At 44.1% G+C, this 18,121-nt stretch overlaps 1 protein-coding gene across 2 annotated transcripts in view; it reads left to right on the forward strand.

Moving 5' to 3' along the window:
- The first annotated feature begins 4,238 nt into the window (after nt 1-4,238).
- Nucleotides 4,239-18,121, forward strand: part of gse1b (Gse1 coiled-coil protein b) — a 175,283-nt gene continuing 161,400 nt past the window's right edge. For both annotated transcript variants that reach the window (XM_054771726.1, XM_054771727.1), the window contains exon 1: nt 4,239-7,011. In XM_054771726.1, coding sequence (XP_054627701.1) covers nt 4,594-7,011 — 2,418 coding nt within the window. In that variant the 5' untranslated portion in view covers nt 4,239-4,593. The remainder of the gene's footprint in view (nt 7,012-18,121) is intronic.

Consider the following 18,121-nt stretch of genomic DNA (forward strand, 5'->3'; position numbering starts at 1 on the left):
AGGACAGCAGAGAGCATCGGTCTGCAAACATCTGCCTTGGAGAACAAGCGTTATGAACCACTGGGCCTCTTCTCCGTTTCCTTTACTCTGTCAATCTCCTTCATCCTCTTCCTCTTCTTCCTCCTCCGTTTGTGGGTCTCGGTGACCCGAGAAGAGAAGATTGACCATCACAACTCAACTATGTCAAGACTTTGCAAGGTCTTAGAGACAGTTAAAGAAGGAAGGCAGGGAGGGGTCTCAGAGTGACTGACATCTACAGGTGAAAGTGGATTGGGTCAACCGTGTGTCACTGTGGACACACACACACACACACACACACACACACACACACACACACACACACACAGGCTCCAGTCTGGCTATACCTCTATGGGAAAAAGGGTAAAGGTCAACTACAGCTGTGATCTTAGCTTCAAGGGAAAGTAGAAAATGTGTGGACGCTTCATTAGGTACACAGTATAATTGAGTATAATTCAAGTCCTGTATCATGAATGATGTGAACAAATTACTTTATTAATTTTAATAAATTTATAGTCTGGGCCGCACGGTGGGCCAGTGGTTAGCATGTTGGCCACACAGTCAGGAGATTAAGAAGATCTGGGTTCCAATCTCCGTTGGGCATCTCTGAGTGGAGTTTGCATGTTCTCCCTGTGCGTGCGTGGGTTTTCCCCGGGTACTCTGGTTTCCTCCTACATTCCAAAAACATGCATTTTAGCTTAATTGGCGACTCTAAATTGCCCATAGGTATGAATGTGAGTGTGAATGGTTGTTTGTCTATATGTGACCTTCGATTGGCTGGCCACCAGTCCAGGTTGCACACCGCCTCTTGGCCGAAGTCAGCTGGGATAGGCTCCAGCATACCCATGACCCTAGTGAGGATAAGCGGCATAGAAGACAGGTGGATGGATAATTTATAGTACTGTATTGCTGCCAACACAAGAGGCCACTGCAGGTGTACCTAATGTTATGGCCTGTGAGTGTCTATGTGTGTGACACTTTTTAGGATCTATGCTGCTAAAGAACACACTTGTTGAAAGGAATTCCTTATGACCTATGTATGCCTGACATAGACACAAATTAAAGGCAAAGCTTTCATACTTGATTTATTTTAGAGCAACTCTGCAGGTGAATACTGTCCAGAACACAAAACAAATTGGCCTCATGTCTTGCCTGTAAGTGCTGAATGTATGCGTTATTTGTTTCCTTATTTCAAGGAAACACATTCCTGAGTCACACTTTTGACCTTGGAAAGAGGCAACAATCCTGTAGAATATAAATGAACAAATAAACAAGCAGTACAAAGTCCAGACGGAAGTTACATTTTCTCTTGTGTGTGCGTGACATGCTTCATTGTTGCGGACGGCCTGAGATAATCAAACGCTCCAACTCATAAACTACAAAGTGGTGCATATTGTAACAATTAATCACACTCCTGCCTCAATCACATTCCCGACCTTGAAATGCTTACTTTATCCCACCATGTGTGGGACGTCTGATGGCTTTTCATCAGGGAGCTGAACCGCTGACTCTTTGGCTTGGTCTACTTCCTGTGTCACCTCCCTGCCGTAGCACACACACCCTCTCTTCCTGCGTGGCCGGATACAGACCTGTGACTGGCAGCAAAGCATTGCTGTTATTTCTGGCATCAAAAAGTGTCAGCCGACTCTCAGAACACAATAGATCACTAAACCCAATTAGACACAGTAAGGACCTTCTCTTACTGTTATACTGTTTCAAGAATATCGCTGTTTTGGCACTTCTCCATGATATTTTATTTTGTAAAATAAATACAAGCCTGATTAGAGCTTGATAAAAGATTTTGGGGGGTGGGTAGGAGGGGCCCATCCTGAAAGTGTCCACTAGATGCCACCAGACTTTCCCCAACATTACTCACCTGATCCTCATTCTCTGGTCAGCTCATCTGTTGCTGATCCAACGCAACACTTCCCTTCATTTGTGTTGGGCCCCTTCCTGTGTTGGCTGTCCTGTTGTTAATGTCCGTTCACTTACGGACTCTTTGCTTGGATCACCAGTAGTGTAGTTTGTTTTTCCCTCCTGTCCAGGCATATGTGTAGCCCAGTTAACCTCATTACACTAGAAATACTTGGTTCCAAGGTTAAACTGTCGCCATCATAAACACCTTTAACTGTCCAAGTACTTTTAAGTAATATGTTAACATTCTTAATGATCTTTTAAGTGGAGTCAATATTAAGACATAAAAAACAAAATAACAGTCTTGGCAATTGACATACGCAAAATGTGAAGGCTGAATCAGGCCTCACAGTCATTTCCTAACATTCCTAAATCACACAAGTGTAAAAAGGTAATCACTGTTAATGTAACACATAAAAACAACCTCAACTTTAATAAGAGGAAAAAAAGTAACAGAAAGAGCAAATCACATAGTCAAAATTAATATGTTGATGCTTCCTGCATGAAATCTTGCATGATATGCTGACATGACCTGCTGTTTGAATGTAAGCTTAGTGCAACATTACTGTATATGCCTGCACATTTATTTAATAGCATCATCCTTTTATTTTACTAGTGATGAATTTAAAAAACTTCATATTTTCCCTGTTTAACCTTCTCAGTACACCTCTCCGATCCAACATTGCATTACATTTTGACCCCTCTCATTGATGTCCAGTAGAATCCCCCTCCTGTGGCGCATGAAGTGATTTTTTTGCCATGGTAACGTCTCCCATATGGCCATCAAAGCACTGCACGTACACATGCAGGATGCCATAAGTAATCCATGCTTGCACTGCATATGTTCATGAAGTACTCAGTACTCAGACAGTATGTGATATATTGTCCACTGTGGAATCAGGTGTATTTATGAGCTGCTCTATCTTGTCTGATCCCTCATGTAACATGAAGGTTCTTTGAGTACGTGCATGCAACACAGGTTGAAGCATAAGGCTGTGAAATGCTGTAATAATATAAATAAATATTATTAATAAAAATAAATTACTGTTCAAAAGCACGGTGAATGTAATTAAATAATGGGCGTAGTTGTGATGTGGGCTGCATGAAAACTCAAAGTAGAAGACTAAAAAGGACTGTAGCTACAATATAACCACATGGGTTTCCAGACAGAGTGAGTTCACATTGTTATTTAATCAGAGTGTTTTCTGTGCAGTGTACTGTAGCGTCTGTTCTCCTGTCTGGCCCCTGTCATCACCCCCTGCTAACAAAACCTTACATGACTCAACAAGACTTATATATATATTTATATTGAAACCACACAATGCATTCTTAATCTTCTCCTCCCTTTGCTTTCCATAGCACCCTTCATTGGCCCTCTCCACAATCTTCCTGCCTTTAGGGGTCTGTAAGAGTGGAGTCATTTTCATAGTGCACAATGACCTCATCATCAAAATACCCCTGCTTCTTTCAGAGTAAAGTACTAACTCAAGCACATTAGGACACTAAAAATGTATACGTACTGCACTGTTTTGGTAGTAAATGAATTAGTTTCTGGCCCCTAAAAATGTAATTAAATTACACCTCCACGCCCCTTGATGAGAAAGCTAGATTGTTTTAAACATGGTGGTGCAGTACCATATTTGGACACTGTGAGGCGGTGTTTTAATTCTATTTTTTTATTAATAGAGTAGTAACACTGTGATGCTTTAATAATTGAAAATAATGACAGACAACCATGACTGATTTAATGATATTTTATCACAACACATTTATTTCTATTGTATACTGTTTTATGCTTTTAAATAGGAAATTCCCTTCCTCAAAACTTGCTCCTATGTGGGAAACTTTTCAATATCTTATGAGTAATGTAATGTTTTACAATGAGCTTGCAGACTGGAGTGGAAAAACTACCTTGACCGGGCAAGAAGGATATACCACAAGTCACACGCTTCATAAAAAAAAACACGTACATTACTTTTGATTGTCTCAAGTTGCATGGAGTTTTCTTTCAGTATTGTTGTTATTGTTGAGCTAGAACATACGAAGGAATAACTTTAATAGCTGTATAGATCATGGGACAGCGACCCCTGTGAAGTGAATCATGCACGTTTAGCGGAAATTCCATGTATGCTGTGTGCGTTGACAAATACATAAATGGTTGCTTGCAATCACTCCCAAATCACAAGTGTGCATGTTGGCTTTGGGGGGAGACGCTCAGTGAGGGGTGGGGGGTTTGTGTGGGGGTTGCCTTTGGGGGTGTCTCAACGGGTGCCGTGGACCTGGGATGGCGCTGAGTACAGTGTGAGCCAGTTCGCGGCCAAACTTTGCAGAGCAGGAGGCAGGCAGCAAAAGTTCGCCGGGGAGGCTGAGCTGTGATCCGGCATGGTCTCGGCCGCTGTCATGTTCCCCCCCTATCTCCCGTGCAAACCAACATGTGGATTACAAGCTGCAAGAACCTGTGTGGATTTTTGTCTTTTTAAAGTGGATTTACCCGTGGGAGATAAAAGTTCCTGCTCTGCTGCCTTCAATGGACTGTCGTCTGTCTTATCATCCAGTGGATTACTTGGACTCAAATGCATTGCTTAACTTGCAGATAAGTGAACGGGGCATGGCGAGGACAAGTACTATGTAGCCTTGTGTTGCTTCTAATCTGTTAACACAATGCATTCCCCTCGCGACAAAGAGCTGGCGCTCTTATCTCGGAAACACCGACTCATGGCAGCGGCTATGCCCGGCGAGGACAGCCCTTTGCCAGGCAACACTTCCAGGACTGACCGCAATGGCCTGGGAGGACTGGTCCACTGTTTTATATGTGGAAGCGGAGTAACAGCAGGGAAGGAGATGAGGCTACAAGTGACATACCAAAAGGAGAGATTCCCATTTTTCCCTTTCCTACAGAACCAGGAGCCAGCACCGGGCGCAAGTGAGCTGAGCCCGGATGGTCATGCGCTGGTGTGCGCCGTGTGCCACTGCTTCCTCGCGGAGCAGTGGAACTCCTTCGAGCGAAGCAGGACGCCCATCGAGAAGCGCATGTACTGGCTCAAACGTCCCTATCAGTGTGACTCTCGCCGGGTACCGCAGGAGTGGAACATCTCCTACGAACTGGAGAGGAGGATCAGCACGGGTAGTCACAACTACGACGGGGGCGCGGAGTCAGAATTCTCATCCTTTTCTGACAACATGTCAGACCAGGAGATGGAGGTGATGGAAAGAGGCGGTGTGAGCAAGGACAAGTGTCCGAGAGCACCGGGAAAATCGCCGAGGGATAATAGCAGGAAAAACAGCGTTAAAAACAGCCCGGGTTCACCGAGGACACTCCCTCGCTTCTCGGTTGGGCTTTACGCTGCGCAAGGGTCACCCAAACCGGAGAGCGTCCCGCCTACAAAGCGAGTCGCTAAAGTGGTGAATAATGTGTCATCGTATCCTTTGTCAAAGTTCCAGGAGAGGACCCCGCAGCGGTGCTATGACAGCCCTTTTCTTGACACACCTGTTCAAGACAACGGGGTCATTATGCGCAGCAGGTTGTGGCTGGAGGAGGGAAGTGGGAGACGTGCTGAGCCGCGTCACATCCAGCGTGGTACCGACAACGGCTGCTCTTCACCCAGGGATCCCTACAGAGGAGGAGATCTCCCCACTTCTACTGTCAACTCTAAAGGTAATAGAGATATTCCAAGGGGACACAACTCAGATGAAGATGAGATTAACATCACCAGTGATGATGACAGGGACATGCACGGTAGTAAAAACGTCAAAGGAGCCCAGATTGGATCTACTGGAGACCTTTTGACAAAGAAGTTTGCGCACTTGCACAACACCGAAGGATGTGCTTGCTTTATCTGTGGAAATGTTCTCAGTCTAAATGGGAGTTATAAAGTCAGCGTTCAAAAGCAGGAGACGGAACAGGGTGAGCCTTTCTTTCCTTTCCTGTGGCTGCATGCCCCACCACCAGGGGCATTACCCATAAGCCCAGCAGGTGCAACCCTGGTGTGCGGCAGCTGTCACGCATCACTCATGCAGCAGTGGCACAACTTCCAACAGGCAGATGTTCCTGTACTCCAACGTCTCTACGTTGTCCCGCTCAACCCAGCCGCCACTTCTCTCCATCCACCCCAGCAAGCCTCCCAACAGGAGAAACCCAGTGAGCCAAAGGAGTGTGATTCCAACAGTGCCCACGAGGCCTGCTTTCTCTGCGGGCAGGAGTGTGGAGCAGACAAAAAAGTAGTGCATGCACAGGCTGGTATGAGTAAATCTCGTGGTGCGATGTATTTTCCCTTCATCAACATGCTGCCCTGCCCACCTAACGCCCAACCGCAGAGGAATGGGTGTGTGCACTGCTGTTCACAATGCTTTTTAATCCTAGAGGACATCTGGAGTGCATATCGCCTCAGTCTTACCGAGGACCTCATCACTTCAATCAGCTCCTTCTTGGTCAGGTACCATTCCGTCATGGCTATTGAAGCATTCGGATCTGTTAGTTCCCATAGTGGTGCTTCTTCAGATAGCTCCTCGTCTGTTTGCTACTTGTGTGGAGGGGAGCTACCTGCTGGAGGAGAATACCAGCTCCACGTCAACCCCCCTGGACGTTGCGGCGAGAAGGAGCCTTTCTTCCCTTTCCTAACAGTTCACCCTCCTGCTCCTCGTGCCAAGCCGGTTGACGCCACAGGCCTGGTGTCAGCCTGCAGCCTCTGCTGCCATGACTTGCATGCTCAGTGGGCTAAGCATGAGACGAAGGGCCTGGGTTGCTCCACGCCCTCCATGCCCTCTACATCTGGCTCCTCCAGCTCTCCTTGGGCCCGCCAGTACACCTGTGAGGCTTTCGTGTGCTTCTTCTGCAGGCAGGAGCAGCGCAGGCAAGGGCGGATGTGCACGGTCACTGTGGCCAGGCTACCGGTCTTCCTCTATGCCCCACGCAGCACTCACACACTCTTGGTGGATGATGGGAGGAGGCTGATGGTTGGCTCATGTGTAGATTGTAAGGCCATGGTGCAGGTGAGCCAGAGCGCAGAGGACCGGGAGAGGCTGGGACATAAGGCCTCACAGGGGGAACCGCAATCAACCTCACCAGATTCTGAAAGACAGGTTGGTTATTTTTAATAATTTTCTTTTCACCATGCAATGAAGCCATCAGACTTATTACATAAAACTTTTATGCTCACTACTTTCACACAGAGTGTAAAGAATGTGTTTTGTCCCGGTTTGACTTCTCAGTTTCACATGTAATGTGACAAAGTGCTTTAGTCAATTTCAGCTTCATCCACTTATTGTCTTTTGGAGCTCTTTAATCAATATTTGGTCTGAGGGCCCATGCCAGCATTGTGTTCACTGCGTGTTTGTTTGTTCAAGCTTGACTGTGTCTCACTTCTTGCTGCACAAATTGTTTGGCTATAAGCGTTGTTGAAATTCATATTTTTTTTTTTTGTATGAGATAGAGACATAAGCGCGACGACTTACTTGTACAGACAAGTTGTTTATCGGGATCTTTAAAGGAAAACTTTAGGACAAAATGAGACAGATACTAAATGCTTAAATCTTATGTGGATGTTGTCTGGGCATCTAGTGATCACTTTTATTTGTAGGCAAACATGCTGCATCCAACTGGTTAATCATCATCGCCAATGTGTGGATTTGAAACAATGTATGCATTGATTTCCATAAGGGGCCAGAAGGCTCTCCACAAGAGTGTGCAGATATGTTGCACTGTATTTTAGGAGAATTTAAAAGACAGTTGAGGTGTTTGGACATTTTGATTCTTCCATTAATTGTGAGGGGATCTGCCTAAGTATCCTTGAGCAACATACTGAACCCTGAGTTGCTTCTGACATTGAAAAACTATGGCAATATTTTGATGATAATCATGAAGCAGTGGTTGTGATAGTCGCTGCATCGGAAGAAAGCTATCTACAACTCATCACAAAATCTATATATGTACACTCAAAAATATAGTTGCATCATTTTTGTTTTTGGTCCCATCTTACAAGCTCCCTATTAGCTGAACCCAAAAGATCGAAAGCTTTCTATGTACAAAAAAGGCCCTATTTCTTTCAAATATTGTTCATAATCCAATCTGTCTAAATCTGTGTTAGTGAACACGTCTGCCTTAGGCTGGCCACAATAAAAGGCCACTCGAAAATGTGCAGTTTTACTGATCGGGGTGGTCCCGGGCGGTCAGAAAACCTGTGAGTATCTGGTGTGACCACCATTTACCTCACAAAGTGAGATGTTTTCAGCTTGTATACAGATCCTTGCAACATGGGGCCATGCATTATCACGTCGCAATATGAGGTGATGGTCATGGATGAATGGCACAACAGTGGGCCTGAGGATCCCGTCACTATATCTCCGTGCATTAAAAATGCCATCAATAAAATGCACCTGTGTTCGTTGTCCATAACATTCGCCTGCCCATACCATAACCCTACCCGCCACCATGCGCCACAAAGTTGACATCAGCAAACCGCTCACCCACATGACGCACACACACAGAAAACACCTCTCCAAAGTGCCAGACGCCCATGAATGTGAGCATTTGTCCACTTAAATAGGTTATGACGATGAGCCCCTGCGAGGACGAGCATGCAGATGAGCCTCCCTGTGATGGTTTTGCTCAATAACATATTTATGAACAGTACCGTATTTGATAGAAATAGGCCTTTTGTGTATAAGTGTACAAGTTTTAGATCTTTGAGTTCAGCTCATGAAACAAAAACAAAATAGTTGTAATATTTTTGTTGCATTTATATTATATACTGTAGATATTTGGTTCTTCACCTATCTCCTGCTCCTGTTGCTGTGTGATCCCACAGTAGTGTGCCTGAAGTGTCTTCCGCTAGCCACACATTCTGAAATAAAAGACATTCAGGCTGGATTTCTGACCATTTTGAACTAAATTGACATTACAATACTTTGCACTAATCCCAGATTGAGATGAGAAGAGCTGTTGTGTAAGCGGTCCAGATGCGCTGGCTCAAAGAACAATACTCAACACGCTTCCCCTTAAAAAAAGATAAATCTCAGTTTTTCACTTTGTTGCTCATATTTACCATGTTTTTAATGTCACTCTTCCATCAGTATATGTAACTTATAAAATCCCTATCCTGCTGTTTAAAAGCTGAGTGCGGAGAATGTGAATGGGCGCCAGTGGGGATGTGTAAGTGGGGAAAAAAAAGCTTGTGATGTTTTAATGAAGCACCGAGGAGCCTTTGGACGGCCAGTTGGCCTTGTGAACTGCTCTCTCATGCAAACAGTGACTGTACAGCCTCGCAGGACGTAAGACAAACATCTGTGAATGCCATTCGCACTCAGCAATCTCAAAATGTAAGCACACTCACGCCAGCTGTCGGGAACTGTCCACTTCTTTCTCTATCGGCCCCTAAAGATAAGCGAAGGAGGAGGTTGATTTTGTTACTTCCTTTGTATACAGATACGCAGTGACATTCAACAAATACCCTCAGCTGGAGTCTTGTGTGTGGCATAACCACTTGTTTATTTTTGCTGTAGTTGTTGTGTGAACAGTGACACGTGTTCTCAGATGATCTCATAGGGGGTACACCTAATATGGAGTCAAATTATGTGACCAGATTTTCACTGAGACAGAGTCAACACAGTGTCAGGGGTGCAAAAGTTTTGGGTGATCATTCTGGACCTGGATGGTTGCAGGTGGTACGGCTCTTTTTGGTCTGTGACCTAATAACCTGTATTAAGTGACAGTCTCTCAGTGTTGGGAAGTGTGTGTGTCAGGGTGTGAGTGTGTGAGGGAGACCGGGCTGCAGGGAACAGGTGTTTTGTCCTCTTGGGTCACACTGTATGTTTGAGCGGGTTTGACGTGGCTGTTATGAGGATGTCTCAGGATGTATGGCATATGGATATAATTATCACACAATCATTTAGATATGTTTTTGAGGATTTTGTCATTCCGTTTTGTTACACTCTGTATGGATAGATGGAGAAAAGGTTTGCTTAACAGCTGTTGTATTGGTCAATAAAAATCATTTGGTACAGCAGTACACGGAACCTTGGTTAGTGTCATTAATCTGTTCCAGAAGGTCCGATTTAAACCGAAACTTGTGCCAACAAATCATTTATTCCCCATAGGAAATAGTGCAAATTCAGAATTTACAAATTCATGCAGAAAACAATTTTAAAAAATACATATAAATCACAAAGAAAAGTGATACATGAACATATTTCAGTTTTCAGGCTGCAAACAAGGACATTTTGTCATAAAAATATCACAGTTGGAATCATACAGTGTATTAATAACGCGGCAAGACAAGAGCAATATTGTACGCCAACCGGGAAATGCATGCAAAGCGAGGCAAAATTTTTGCGTATACCAAAAAATACACTAACCAGGGAATATATTAACTGACATGGCCGTATGTATTCAATATAGGATATACTTCAGTGTATAATGGATGAATGAGGCCAGCTCAGTCATAGTATGTGAGTTTGGTGGGTTCCCACTGCAGGTCTGAGAATATTTGTTGTCACAGGAAAAACATGCCAGCCTCCTGACAGCAAGATTTACAGCACGGCGCCAAATGAGTTGGGAAGGGGATTTCAGATTTACACGTGGAATCAGGAAATGAAGCTGAAATTGTATATAAACAAGTTAGCTAGTGTGAACAATTGGAAGAAAAAGAGAAGGCAAGCATGGACGACAGCGAAAGTAATAAATTGATTGAAACTGCAACCGGAAGAAGAATGAAAAACGCTTTCAACGAAAGGGTGACTTTCTTTCTCCCAGTGGTGCTATCTGACAGACGGCCTTGTGTGGTGCAGAGAATCCTCAGGCATTCGATGGACTTAATTTCAAAGCCGTTGGATGTGGGTTGCTATTTAACCATCTACGCTCTATGATTGCTCTCATCCTGCTCACATCAATCAGTAATGCATTCTTGTCCAGATTGGATCCTGCATATAATGCAGATGGATTTGAGTTTTAACAATGAAGTCTTTGCTTTGTCTTTGATGTTTCATAATAACAAGATATTTCTTGTGAGTGTCCATAATTTTTAGATCGGTCTTAGCCCACAGATCTTGGGTACATGTGGGCTGGAGTCGTATTGAATCAAGAATCCCTCCGCCCTTGACTACAGCTGCATCATTTCAACCAAAAATATAAGAACACCACCACTGGCGAAAGTATGTTACCAAAAGTCGTTTAAAAGGACAAAATGAACTATTTTTCACAATTTGAAGTCATACTTTGTAATAATTTCATGATGCCTGAAGTGATGGAAATATGCATACATGTCTGTCGCATGTGCCATACACCAAAGCGGTCTCTCAGAGAAATGACCGACAATTTGAAGCCATTGTGTGGTTGCGGTTTTCATTCACCTAACAGCTAACATTAGCTAAGATAACTGAAGGTTACTAACAGATATGAAAGACTGTATATTCAGAGATAAAGGGTTAAGTGGGTGTCTTGCTTTATTCGTAATGGTATTGTAGCGACCTGGCAGTTATGTGTAGTGTTACAGTTTTTTTTTAATATAAGCAGCAGAATGGCACAGTGGATAACAACACCACCACCTGGCACAGGGAACTGGGGTTAATATCCCAATCAGGGTGAATGGCAATGTACAGCAGTACATATATTAGAATTATTATCTCTTTTATCATTATTTTTTAACAATACTGGCCCTCACAGTGACTGCCAGTCCCAAATGCACGACCCGCCACTGCATTTTACAATCCTAAATTGCAAAGAACGTCTTTTTCCAGTCAGGTGAGATCAAGAAGTTAAGCGAGCTCATTGAGATCGAATCAAGGAATTCCAGTCAAGATGTTTCCTCACTTCCTGTTGCTACAGAAAGGAACGCCATTGAAGACAAGGAGTGGATGAAGAATGAGAGTGTCACACTGTTGTTCTTAGGTTGTTGTTGCTTTTTTTTCTTCTAGCACTAAAAAGATTTTCAGTCATGGGGAAACAATGGAGAGAAATTGGTGTTCTGGGGCTTGACGTCAAAGCCTTGATGGCCAGGATGCACTTCACAATTTGTGGCTGGCAAATTATCACCTTTTGACCCTGTAGTGACTGTCGGCAGCGTCAGCCAAGGCCTCATGTTATGTTGGTGAGAGACTTATTGTTTGACAGCGAGGACAACTCCTATAAGCCAGTGCTGCACCATAAAATTCTTGAAATGAACTGGGGTGTCAAAAATAACACAAACTGCGATACGTAATTTTTTTCATTAATTACATTAACATCCATCCATCCGTCTTCTACCGCTTATCTTAGGTCGGGTCGCAGGGGCAGCAGCCATAGCAGGGAAGCCCAGACTTCCCTCTCCCCGGCTCCTTCGTCCATCTCCTCCCAGCGGATCCCGAGGCGTCCCCACGCCAGTTGAGACACATAGTCTCTCCAAGGTGTCCTGGGTCTTCCCCGAGGCCTCCAACGGGTCGGACATGCCCTGAAAACCTCCACAGGGAGGTGTCCGGTAGGCATCCTTACCAGATGCCCGAGCCACCTCATCTGACTCCTCTCAATGCGGAGGAGCAGCGGTTTCTCCTGGATGACAGTGCTTTTCACCTTATCTCTAAGGGAGATCCCGGCCACCCAGGTAGAAAACTCATTTTGGCCGCCTGTACCCACCATCTTGTCCTTTCGGTCAGTACCCGAAGCTCATGACCATAGGTGAGGGTAGGAATGTAGAATGTAAATTGAGAGCTTTTCCTTTCAGCTCAGCTCCCCCTTCACCACAATGGACCGCATCAATGTGCCTGTCGATCTCGTTTTTCATTCTTCCCTCACTTGTGAACAAGATCCCGAGGTACTTAAACTCCTCCACTTGGGGCGGGATCTCGTCCCCAAACCACTCCACTCATTTCCGAGTGAGAACCATGTTCTCGGATTTGGAGGTGCTGATTCTCCTCCTGGCTGCTTCACACTCAGCTGCGAACCGATCCAGTGAGAGATGAAGCAGGACCACATCATCAGCGGAGTCCAACCCTCACTGGAAAAGGGTCCGACCTATTGCCGGCAATGCGAACCAAACTCTGACACCGGTCATAGAGGGAACGAATTAGGTGGTCCGGTGCCCTATATTCCCAAATACAAATTGTTGACATTTGGAAATTAAAAAACAAAAAAAACCCAATACATTAAAACATGATAGAACTGAGGTAAAAGAATACATATTGAGGCGTTATCGTTTTTGCGATTGAGTCACAATGGAACCATTCTCACCCTTCAATGCATACAGTGCAGTGCATCTATTGTACCCACAGGTCTTACATCCTCTTCCATGAACCAGGAAGTGGTCTCGTTAAATATAAATCAATTAAATTGAACTATGAAACAAAGAAACTGTCAGAACTTTTGGTGCGATGCAATAAAATTGGTAATAAAAGTGATACGGTCTGAAAATAATTGTCACAGAAACATAGTCTTTCATTCAAGTCTAATTTCCATTTAAGCAATATTGTAGATATTTAGAATGATTCAGTTATTTAATATATTCTGTACTGGACATCTTTTTTGTTTTTTTGTGTGTGTGTGTAAATTTGGAGCACCGCATGGTGCACTTAGAGCTGTGATTATGCTTCAACTTTATTCTTCTATACTGTGCTGACGTAAAATGTAAAGTCTGTGTTTTACAGTAGTGAACTGGCGTAATTATAGAGGACCGAGTGCAAAGAAACTACAGCTCTGCGCTCTCCACCAGCTGTTCATTGGCTGTAACACACACACAAACATATATAGGCCGCACAAAACTGCTCTGACACACACACACTCTCACGCAAAATATATAATCTTTGATCTGCATCTAAATTCACAACAGCTGTGAGTGTGTTTGTGCACACGTGGGTTTGCCAGGTGGTCGGCAGCGCTGGCAGGTGTTTGCGCTTGTGCTCGCAAATGCAGCTGGATTGTGCCACAGCTGTCAGTCTGTATGGCCTTTGTGTTTTGTGTGTGTGTGTGTGTGTGTGTGTGGCTGCACAGTAGCCACTATGGGGCCTATTTTTAACATATGCTTCCAACTGACTAGATGGCATTTATTGTTATTACGTGCCTCTATATTTTTCTCTCCAGTGCATTGTGAGATTTGGTGCTTTGGCCTTTACTTCACTGCTCACTGTGTGTTCTACCTGTGGTTCTAGATGGGTGAAAAAAGACTTCAAAAACTTGCTGTCAGGACAGCTGTAGATGCCAGCTGAAGTCCCAAATAACCTCATAGAGGAATAAATATACTAGACACCCTACAGTCAGCGCACTTCTCCAACCAACCAACCAGATCTTGGATATGTTAACTTACTTTCTGTGAGCCAATCAGAGACAGGATAAGCATCTGTACTGGTCAACTTTAGGGATCTTATTTTGGCTCAAGAAGTCATTCCCTTCTTGGATTACACTTTCCTTCCATTTGCATCCCCTCTAGCCATGACCCCACTGTCCCCTCATGCAGACCAACCACCTGGTCTCTGACAGCACAGTCCAATCAGGCTTCAGGACAGCTGGGAAGTATGACAGACAGAGGCGGGTGGGTGAGTTTTGGACTGCCTCGCCATGATGTTAGACCTCCGAATGTAGTGTGCAGACCAGGCACTCGCCCTGACAGCTTTAGTATTTTCTAGTCTACACACTTTGTGCCCAAGTCATATTTTGAACCAGTTTACTAAATATGAGCCCAATGAATCCTTACATTGTCATATTAAAATATCATTGCCACTTGGGGATAAAGTAACATCTACTGATGGGAAAACCTGCTTACATTTGATATTGTCAGGTAGTTGCACATAATATTGTTAAGATGTGAACCAAACACTTGTAAAAAGCCCAAAACATAGCACTTCCGCCACAGAATTGTCATGTTGCCCATTCAATTATTTTGGTTCCTGCTTCTTTGGTTTGCTAACTGGTTAGTTACGCCAAAATGACATAATAAACTGTGGAAAGGAGGTGATGCAAATATTACTGTTAAAGTCATCTTGCGCTGGGTCTCAACCAGACTCACTGCTGCAGAGAAAAAAATATTCTGTCATCCCCACTTTGTAGATGATTTTTAATTCAGACGAGACATTCAGACGTACATGTTCATGATTGTTTGACTTTTGGATTGAATGAGGCCCCATCATTAGATCAGAGATGTGCCCTTTCAACTGTAAGAAGGCTCGGTTTAATTTGTTATCAAAGGACTGCAGTATATGGAAAAGATACAGTCAAACTTGTCTATAGCGGCCACTAGAGGGAGTCTGCAAAAGTGGCCGCTATAGACAGGTGGCCTCTATAGACAGGTTGGCGTCCAGTTTGAATGTTGACCAGTAGAGGAAAAAAAAGAAAAAATGGGGGAAAAAATAATAATAATAATGTTGACCAGTAGAGGGCACTGCAGACTGCGGATACAAGTTGTACAGCACTACTAGGCTTGTTATTATCATGGTTCATAGTTTTAATCATGAACATGCATGAGTCAAGCAGTAGCACATCACATAGTACAATTCACAATTTTGCATTTCCAAAAAGGAGTAGGAAGAAGGAAAGCTTTTTTAATCCTACCCCTCATCAGTTTCACATCAGTTGCAATACATTTATTCACCTCTTGTTCTTCCAAGTGTACTTTGTAGGTCTATATGACAATGTAGTGCAATCATAGCCAAGGTTTTTACTTACTAAAAGGAAGCTAGAGGCTTAATAATAACTGATAGAATATATCCACGACCCACAGAACAAAGCTGTGCTAGTAATGTCTTACGCTTGTTTTTAATATTTTACTTTTTATACGGCAGAGTGTCATTACAGTTTTAGTTCATCAGGAAGTGACGGGAAGTGACGGTTGGGCGTCCTGAGCAGGGGAGCTAGGCTCAGTGCTAGCTGTGAGTTTGGAGAGAGTTGGGAAGTGTGTTTATGTTGGCGTGGATGTAAAGTCCTGCAGTGTTCTCCGCTGTTAATAAAGCGTTAATAAAGAGTCTCTCCTTCCCCACAACAAGCGGCATTACAGTATTGACCAGTGCACACCAGGAAATAAACGGTGTCATTTCTTACAGGCATTGGCTGGACAGCTATGTAGTGGGGCTTGTTTAACCTTTGCCTTGTGGGCAAGCAGGAAGGAGAGACGATGCTAAGAGATGTGTGTGTGTTCTGAGCTGTTGTCTGGTGGCCACGTTCAATAAATAAAGTTGGCAGAAGAAACAGGAGAAGTTTCCTTCTTTGCTTCGGAGCTGAATAACACTGACAAGTTAACAGACTAGTAGCGAACGGAAAAGAAGACGGCTATGTTTGTGTGGAATACAGAAGATGAGGACTTTGATGGATTTGTGGATGAGGATTGATGAAAAATAACGTGAGTACATTCTAAAATACTTAAATTAAGTACAACTGAACTCAGTTTTGCTCCCGCTGCCGCATGCATGCTAGCGTATGTTTTTTTTTTTATTGTCGCACGTCCTGTTCCCAGCCTAATTTGCGGTAATGTTTTGGTGCAAATGCTCTTAAAGTTACATGTTTGACCAGGAAATAGCAAGCTCAAAAGAAGACGGCTTTTTTATGTGGAACAACTGACAGTTTGTGTGGATCTTGTGAATGATTGTGACTGAGCTAGGACTCAGTAATTAAAGTCTACCCACGACGGCTTCATTGATTGAAAAACGAAACTTTTTCGTGCATGAAGCTTCTACTTGAGTTGGTAATTTGGCCGCTATATGCAGTCAGATATTGACCAAGGGAGACAAAATGGGTGGCCGCTGGCCGCATTGGACAGGTGACTGCTATACACAGGGTCTATAACATGTAAATTTGCTGCGGGGGATTTTTCAGTGGCTGCTATAGGCAGGTGGCCGTTCTATAAAGGTAGCCGCTAAGACAGGTTTGACTGTATGTGATATTATTTTTCACATGTTTTAACATCTTATCTATCTAAGATGATAAGTCACCATTATTTGTCTTGTTATAATTATCGTTCTTTACCGTATTTGACATTTTTTAGTTAACAGAGTTGATCTGCTTGCTGGGCTCCTGGGAATTGGTGCGTGTGTCCCCAACCGGCATGACTATGCCATGAATCAGCAATACACAAATATAGTGTCTCCATCTGTGCGACAGATAGATGCTGCTCATGCTTCCTAAGGCCTTTTGTTATTCATTCAAGGCCACAGTAACAGTCACTTCAGGAGGACATGATTTCACATGTCCAGCTGCACTGTTAATGGCTGGAATTGACCTTAACAAGCATCAGATAAATGAAGCAGAGTCATCGGAACACCTTTGGCATATAGGAGCAAACATGACGGCATGAGGCAGGAAAAAGCAGTGTTTCCTTCTCCAATTGACATCAATTATAAAAGCTTAAGTTGTTTGGGGAGCACACAAACTGGCAGGAGGCTTCAATATGTTTTTATGTTCTTCTTCTCCACAGGGTGCAATAAAAATAGCTCTTGGCTCATCATGTTTGCTGTCGGAGGGATTCTCCTCGCTCTCTTTTTTTTTTACTTTCCGCCACCATCTCTGTTTTTGCCCCCCCTCATCCTTTCTTTTGTCCTCTTTTGCCTTTTCCCCCTTTTTTTCTCCCCCTTCCTCTTCATCGCTCCCTGTGGTATTAGTGGGGCCACATGTTGCTGGCCTCTCCTGGAGGTGTGAGCCCCATGGCAGGCCCTGGCTCCAGGCTGACGCGTAGTTTGGTGTGAGTGTGTCTAGCTGTGTGTGTGCGGCCTCTAACACAGTAACCTGATAGCAGTGTGGCTGAGCGGTACAGAGTGGAGCACTGCTGTGATTTATCCCGCGGGCCCAGCAGATGGCTGCAACAGGAGTTTGTTTAAGTTTGCTTCAGAGCTGGGCAAGCGGCCAGGAGCATAGCGAGGGCCTGCCAGAAAAATGTTCACTGACTCTGGATGCCTAACCACACTACTCCCCCTTGTAGCCCCCCCGCCCAGTCAACACACACACACACATCAACACAAGCTATTGCAGACTTGCTGTCGCTATTCTCCCTTTACCCCTCTCTTATTTCTCTCTTTCCTCCCATCTGTTTTGCACACATGCTTACATAGGAGTGCGCACTCACATTCAGGTATACGCACGCACCGCTCTGTCGGCAGCATCCCGGCTGCTGATATGCTCTCACATCTCAAGAGGAGGTGTACAAGACTGACAACGTGTCCATTTTAGTCTAGGTGCACTTTGCAAAGAAGCTTGAAAACATAAACCCATGTAGTGAAGGACAATCACAACTGTGCATATATTTAACAT

Source organism: Dunckerocampus dactyliophorus, chromosome 3, assembly GCF_027744805.1.
Source record: "Dunckerocampus dactyliophorus isolate RoL2022-P2 chromosome 3, RoL_Ddac_1.1, whole genome shotgun sequence".
NCBI classification, from domain to species: Eukaryota; Metazoa; Chordata; class Actinopteri; order Syngnathiformes; family Syngnathidae; genus Dunckerocampus; species Dunckerocampus dactyliophorus.